This window comes from Eurypyga helias, unplaced genomic scaffold (assembly GCF_000690775.1).
Source record: "Eurypyga helias isolate BGI_N326 unplaced genomic scaffold, ASM69077v1 scaffold6046, whole genome shotgun sequence".
NCBI lineage: Eukaryota > Metazoa > Chordata > Aves > Eurypygiformes > Eurypygidae > Eurypyga > Eurypyga helias.
Genome location: NW_010254537.1, coordinates 8,924 through 16,944, shown reverse-complemented (window position 1 = coordinate 16,944; position 8,021 = coordinate 8,924). Strand labels below are relative to the sequence as shown.

General features: G+C 44.9%; 1 protein-coding gene across 1 annotated transcript in view; it reads left to right on the top strand.

Moving 5' to 3' along the window:
- The window catches only part of SMIM14 (small integral membrane protein 14), a gene marked incomplete at its 5' end in the record, with an annotated part of 8,713 nt that extends 1,400 nt beyond the window's left edge, over positions 1–7,313 (top strand). The window contains 2 exons of the mRNA XM_010153000.1: positions 5,982–6,130; positions 7,281–7,313. Of these exons, the coding sequence (XP_010151302.1) occupies positions 5,982–6,130; positions 7,281–7,313 (182 nt within the window). The remainder of the gene's footprint in view (positions 1–5,981; positions 6,131–7,280) is intronic.
- Positions 7,314–8,021: the final 708 nt, after the last annotated feature.

The window sequence follows — 8,021 nt, the reverse complement described above, 5'->3', positions numbered from 1 at the left end:
GGGAAAGAGGCAGGTGACAGGAGACAGAAGATATTCTGTACTGGAAGTAGGCACAGGCAGGCTGTGCAGCTTTCTGAGCTTCAGTCCGCAGTCAAAGCCAAGTGATGGTAAGTCATTCTCGCTTGAGCCTTGGGAGTCTTGGTTCATCAATATTTATGAAGCTCTTAGACTAAAGACTGTATAAATGAGTGAGTTCTGTTATGTGTGGGCACAAAGCTTGTGGGATAGCTTTCATGCTACCCAGCTATAGTACAGTGGGGATGTGAATGGTTTGTGGCAAATAGCTTTCCATCCTGCAAGAGATCTGTGCAATAACTGTCTGTGCAGATGCAAGCAATTTGGCAGCAATTGTTCCAAACCAGTGGTTTGTTTCAAAAACCAAAGCAAAAATTATAGAGTAAATCCTCTCCTACGTTATTATGTTCCCTTAAATTTAGTTCCAGCGAAGGTATTTTTCTGCTGATGCAATGACACTGACTGCCTATTTGTCAGATCATTTTGTGACGCTTCTGTGATTCTCTGCTTGGGCCAACATGAGCTCTGTAAGACTCCCGGGAGTCAAAGGCAAAAAGAAACAGATTGAGCCTGGAGAAGCTTCTAGACATGTTTTCAGAGACAGATGAAAACAATTGCGGGCCAGTCTTCTGTCCATTGCTTCAGCCTGTTCTGATGAGGTGTACCCTGATGAGCCGATTTTTGAGGTGGGTCTCCTCTTCCCTACGTCCCACAGCTCCATTTCCTGTTACTCGCTGGCTTTGATTACTCATTTCAGGACCTCAATACGAAGAAGATTGTTTCACTCCCACCCGTTTGCTCATTCCCAGGATTTGGTCTTCCTTCTGGAAGCGCAGCTGGGAGTGTTGCCATACGCAGATTCTTAAGTTGCAAGGCTGTGGAATAACTGATGGGATGTATGTGGTTTTGTTTTGGGAAACGTCGGGGCTGTGGTTCAGCCGGTGTCACAGCAGCATCACGCGTTACGCTGTGGCTACCAGCTGGCAGTTCTCAGAAACACCCCGCATTGATTCCTCCGGAGCATACTTGGGGTTTTCAACCCTTGATTTCAGATCTTTTGTAGACTTTTTGGAGCCAGATCAAAGCAGTAGCACCAAGGCTCCCTCCTTCGCATTTTTGTGTTATTAGCTCTAAATTCTTACGCGTGGTTGTCGGCACTGTTCTATGGTAGCGACTACCCTGCAGAGGGTTTCCTGCCAGGGTCAGGACCAATGCTACTGGATTTGTACTCCCACGTACAGGAGGATACGAGCGCCACTTCAGAGAGCGTTTGGGCACTCCGCTCGGTGCCCGTTCCTCTGCTGATTCCCCATCAGACTATCTGCGGTGATGGCGAAGCACATATCAGAGTCTGAGGACTCTTCCCTCCATTTCAGTGGGTGCCTTGGGGGGAAAAAGGCTGTCGGTTTTGAATATGCAACACATGGAATATTCTGTTGGGATTGTTTATGCTCAGCGAGTCAGAAGATCTTACAGTTTCCCTTGAAATGAGCAGTAAGAGTGATAATTCTTTTCTGAATCCTGTCTAATGCAAGCGGAGCAGGGAAGATTTCTCTTGTGTTGCAGTTGCAACATTAGGGAGGATCCCCAGCTGGTTCTGAGCTGCTCTGATGGCTCATGGCCCTTCACAGCCAGCCTTCCATGTCAGAGGAAATGAGGGGCCACCGCATGAGATCTTTTTCAGTGTTCTAGTAATTCCCAGCTGCTGTGACCTGAATTTACCACATTCATATTTTTAACACTACTCTCAGTGCTCTACTAGCGTGTAATACGGTCCGAGATGACTGTCTCAAATGTTGTCTACTACTCCCAAATTTTTATGTGTTTTTAAAATTAATGTGTATCTGTGATTCATCTTGAGTTGTGCTCATCGAGGGGAGTCACAGCAGCCTAACCCAACTGCATGAAATGTCTGCCAAGTCTTCCCTCCCTTTCCTGGTAATTCCCTTCACCCTTCCTCCACTCAAGTCCCTTTTGGCTTTCTTCAGTTTCCTTATCCCTGCCTTTGAGACTGTCAGCTTGCAGGGATCACTTGCTGAAGGTCCCACAGGCTCTCTGCCTTCCCTGATGATTCATCTGTGAGATCTCTCTTCATAAATTTCTTTCACTGACCAGACAAGGCTAAAAACACCATGAAAAAAAGGAGGGACAAATCAGAGAGCGCTTTTGCCTTCCCACATGCAGATGGTAAACAGTAAAAAGCTGGAGATCCAAAAAGAGTTATTTCTACTATGAGAGGGCAGGCAAAAAGCACCACATGGAATATACCTTTGTAGTAAAAGAAATGCAATCCTTCCTCTTCTTCTTCAGAATATAGCCTCACTCTGAAAAACAGCACTTTAAGAGAGAACTGAGTTCATGTAAGGGGTATTTAACAAGGGCACTTATTGATCTAAATACTGTATTATTCAGATTTCAGTTGCATAACCAGGAGGTGGTTGACCTTTAACCTTTAGAAATTATTTTTACCAAACACATCATTTTAGTAGCTTTGACTGCCTTCCAGTAGAACATTAAATGAGGTGCCAAACATCTGTCACAGAAGATCCTTTTTTCCTTTCCCACTTCTTTCTGAGAGAAGACCAGTTTATGTGGCCTAGCCTCTGTTTCTGTAGGAAAAAACAAGCCAAAGAACTTTATCTCCTATGTGGGATTCACCATAGTCATTAGCTCACATGGGAGTTTATCCCACAGTCTCAGACCAGCCCCCATAAAGCTTCTCCTGCACAGAGATCATTCAGCCATGATATAAAAAAGTCCAGGTGACCGGTGGGGCAGAGCTGGTCACAGCCTTCATTCAGAAGTACGTGGATGTACAGTTATGCTGAGCCCAGGGAAACAGATACTCCAAAAATAAAGACCTTGGGCTGGATTCAGTGTCATGTGGAAAGGCAGGTTGGAGAGTAGAAGTTTCATGTCACTCAGTGACCCGGGAATATGGACTGCTATGTTCTGTACTAGTTGGTGTCTCCCAGGCACTAGAGACTAATAACCAGAACCGTCCGTCACAGCGGATGGTGGCAGGGACAATCATCCGTGAGGTCAGAACAGGACAACCTTCTAGCCATCTGGAAATATTAAAAAATATCATCCGTAGGTGCTCTTACAGGATGGCCTTTATTCTTCCAGGAATAAAAAACTCCACTTCTAAATTACCTGCAAAGAATACCAATTATATGTAAAAGCACTGTGGCTGTAAATTCTTAAAAATAAGGGTTTTTTTCTTCTGCCCATCAGCTTAAATTCCATCCTGCTTGGTTTCAGCTTCACTCAACTGTTCTTTATCCATGAGCTGGTCTTACCTCATCACTTTGTGATCTCAGTGATGGGGGTCTTTGTAGAAAAAGATTGTCATCTTGTACGGATTACTGCTCCCAGTAGCTGAAACAGCTTCTTGTCTGTTCTCCTGATTTGTGATGCAAAGCTTTGGGAAGTGTGATTCACCCCAGCTATGTGAGATTTTGCTCATCCTCATCTCCTTATGTTAAGAGATTAAAGTAACAGATTCTGAAATACCTCGTGTCCTTACTGGAACACATGGTCGCTTCTGAGAGATGTGGGTTTAGTGGCACTTGAACAGTGTAAATAAACAGCGTGGTGGCAGTTTTAGTGTCTGGCATGCTTTGAGTACAGGGCCAAGCTGCTGTCTCGCTTCACTTCGTTTCGAACGCGTGTCAGCACGTTTGGTTCCGTCCAAGCCGTATTGCAGCGCGGGCCGGATGGTGACTGTGTCTTGCGCGAATGCCCTGTGGTTCCTTCTGCTCCCTTCCTTGCCCTGTAGCATGAGCTGACCCAGCAGCATTGGCTGACCCCAGCTCTTGTTTAACCACGGACCCAAAGCTGAGAATGCCAGAAGGCAGCCTGCCCGCTCCCTGTTTCTCTGCATTCTATGGAGAATTCAGCCCAGGAGGTGATCTGAACTTTCAGTATTCCTGAACATACCTGCCAGAGCAGGTACCTAAGGCTGTCTTAGGTGCTGCTGAAGGGAGTCTTGGGGTGGATTTTAATGTTGTCTGGAAGCACCAAAATAAAGCAGTTGTTCTTTTCATGCCAAATTATACGCTGGTTTACTGGATTGCATATATAAGGGTCATCCAAGATGTAAAATATTGATAGGTCATGTTGATAACGATCATATTTTCCCTTGACATAACTGCAGGTCTAAACTCTTACCTACACAATTCCCTATGCTTTCACAATCAATTATATGTTAGTTCAATGAATGAGAGGCTGTAGCGTTCTCATTTATTTTCTTTGCACCGTACCTTCTCGTCACGTACAGCACCCGTTACTCACTCCCCAAGGATTGTCACTTGTAATTGTATATACTCCTAATCATGACATTCCTCGACATTAGCACTGTTGTGAGTTTTGACGTGTCTATACTTCGGACACTTTAAAGGCAGGAGCGGTATGGCGGTTTGATTTGCCAATACCAGTCAATGGTGTTTGTGCTTTGGGAAGCACGAACTTCTGTAACACGTGGTTTTTAATTCCTTGACATTTTTGAGTGCACGTGATGTCGATAAAGGCCGTCAGTCCCAACCCGTTCATGGAACAGCAGTGTTGTGAGTGGCAGAGCTGTAAGCGTCCCCGCGGAGCCCCTCTGCTGTGCCTTAGCTGTGCTGTGAAAAAAACAGAAGAGCCCCTGTCAAAAGTGCTGTGACGGGGGTGAGGATGGTTCTGCGGTACCAGCATTAACCTGCAAGGGAATAACTGATGCCAACAGTTTGCTGGGCGCCTAGCCAATGTGAAATAAGGACAACTTCCAGCTGATACTGCATCCAGACTTGACTGAATAGTGAGGTGATCCACAGGAGTTGACTGAACAATCTGATGGATATAGGGGTGTCTGGGGAATTTTCCTGGATGCTGAAGTTTTTTACTTCAGCAGTAAAATAGAATAGCTCTTCTCTTTCTGACGGTTATTCATTATAGCGTTGTAATAATTGCTCTGTATTAATTGATCATCTTGATCAATAATGAAGGTGTTAGGTCTTTAGATACTACCATAAAAGGAGCCATGTAAGTACCATAGGTAATTAACCGTACGTTGCTTTACATTTCAGCTGACAGCATTACTTACAGTAGTTGATTACTTGCAATTAGGTTTCAGAGGAGAAAGCTTTTGGTTTCAAATGTGCAGGCGTTTGCAAGAGTTTCTTTATCCAAAAAGACTAACCAGCCATCTCCAGTCTGAGGGAATTTTCTCAGGTTTATTTCCATGCTTTGGTCTCTCAACCATTCTGTATGGAAATTAGGTGTAAAATTTGTATATTGTATTCCTGGGCTCCACTTTTTCATGCGTCTCCTCAGCATTTTTCCTCTCCTGACAGATACGTTTTCCTTGACGCTATCAAAAGTACCACATGACCTGATTGGTCAGGCATGGAGGTCTGGTTTATTGACACTGACACTTGTTGGAGCTGACTCTCAATAAATAACATACAGGAGCCAACAAAATTATGACCATTACTTGGCCCCCTTCTTACTAGATTTAGCATGTTCTGTATGGGGCCAGAAGCTTTCGTCTCTTTAGCCTTATTCTTTTAGTTGTTTGAACCAAAACCCAAAAAACCAACATATAGATGGGGGGAGGGTCCTACATAATATATTTTGCATAAGGTTTGATTTCTTAAAAATCAAGTTTGATTATTTAAACACAAAGTGAGTGTTTATCCTCTCCAGTTCATTAGGAGTTAATGTGAAATATTTATGATAATTCTGAGAATTCCAGTGAAATCTTACGAAATCTTTTCAAAGGGATAAGAACTGTGATAAAAAAACAGTATAACGCTAACCAAGAGTCACTTGTCTCAAAGCCAAAAGGAAGGACTGATCAGAAAACTCAGTTGAAAAAATATTTCAGGGGTTTTTTTCTGAGACCTATGTTGCATTTCTGGTTTCATGTTGGGGAAAGAACTCAGCTGTCACTGTCTTATAACTTGAATTTTCCTTGTCTGTAGTGCCAGGACCAAATTCCTCCAGTGACAATGGCATCAGCTTTGCCATGATAATGATGGCCTGGGTGGTGATTGCACTTGTCCTGTTCTTACTGAGACCCAATAATCTGAGAGGATCCAACACAGCCGGAAAGCCAGCCAGCCCACATCATGTAAGTGCGTCTTACCTGCTTAAATCTTAGAATCACAGAATGGTTTGGGTTGGAAGGGACCTTAAAGACCATCCAGTTCCAACCCCCCTGCCATGGGCAGGGACACCTTCCACTAGACCAGGTTGCTCAAAGCCTCATCCAGCCTGGCCTTGGACACTTCCAGGGATGGGGCATCCACAGCTTCTCTGGGCAACCTGTTCCAGTGCCTCACCACCCTCTCCGGGAAAAACTTCTTCCTGATATCTAATCTAAACCTCCCCACTTTCAATTTAAACCCATTACCCCTTGTCCTGTCACTACGGGTCCTTGTAAAAAGTCCCCCCCAGCTTCCTTGTAGCCCCTTCAGGTACTGGAAGGTGCAATAAGGTCTCCCCGGAGCCTTCTCTTCTCCAGGCTGAACAAGCCCAACTCTCTCAGCCTGTCCCCATAGCAGAGGGGCTCCAGCCCTCTGAACATCTTCGTGGCCTCCTCTGGACTCGCTCCAACCAGTCTATATCCTTCTGATGCTGAGGGCTCCACAGCTGGACGCAGCACTCCAGGTGGGGTCTCACCAGAGCAGAGCAGAGGGGGAGAATCCCTTCCCTCGACCTGCTGGCCACCCTTCTCCTGATACAGCCCAGGATACGGTTGGCCAAATGCATTTGGTCTGAATACAGTCTGTCTTGGGGCCATTTTTAACTTACATGTCCTTTTCCTGTATTTTCTGAGAACTCCACGAACAATGAAAATGAGTGAAACCAGAGTGAAAGTACAATCACGAAGGCCAACTGTGAGGCCTGCCGTGGGATGGCTGAGCGTGGTCCTACTGTCCTCTGGATGCCGGCTGTCCCTGGCTGGAGCTGCCTCCTGCAGCCTTATGTACAAGGGGAAGATCACAGCTTTTAGAGAAGTCGGTGAACAAAATTACAGCATGAAGCTAGGAAGGTGATCTTTGTGTGGGATCATGAAACAGTCCCTGTGGATGCAGGAAATGCTGCTGTTCTGTGATGCTCATTTACTCTGAATATTGAAAGAGAGACTGAAAGATCTGAAAAGAAACCACAGTGTAACTTCTCTGAGTTCTTTTATTGCTAAATCCTGCTACGTGAAGCACTGTCTCCAATCCTGTACGTGGTTTGTTTTGTTAATTTTCCTCCCTCCTTCCCCTTAGGGACAAGAACCACCAGCCCCACCAGTGGACTAGAGCGTTCCGTATTGGAAAAGTTCAGCAGCTAAAACCTTGCACGACCAAATGAGCGAAGTGACCAGATTACTACTAAACCCCATGCCATACTGGGGTTGTTTTCCTCATTTACATAGAGCAGAATCACCAGTCAGTGGTTATCTTCATGAACTGCTTTCAGCAACTTCAATTTTAAGTTAATTTTTGCTTCATATGTCATTACAGTTCCTGGGAGATTGTCATTGGAATGATGAGAAGGCGTTGCAGGGGTTTTTGGGTTGTTACCATTACTGTGGACATTCCACTCAGTCTCTTTCTGTTACAGTGATCTGAATTTCCTTGCAGTGATTTCTGCTATGCATTTAAAGAAAAAGAAAATCCCTGTGCATCTCTAATAATGGAGGGTTACTGACCTTTCTTCAGATTAATCCATATTTTTTCTCCTGTATGCTTTTGAGGGTTGTATTATGGTTGCACCTGTTAGCTTAGTTACGTGGTGAAAAACTGAGATTATTTTACATTTGCCCTGGGTTCAGAGCAGCTTGTAGTCTGGTCTTTGGACCACTAACATAGTTTTCAGGGTTGTTGGCAAGAGCACGGGTTGTCCACTAGAATTATACTCTGTGTGTGTGTGCGTGCACGCGCGCGTGCGTGCAGGAAGAAGCGGGTGTGATAATTGCCGCCGTCAAAGCTTTGACATACCTACTGGGGACTTTACCCAGAAGATTA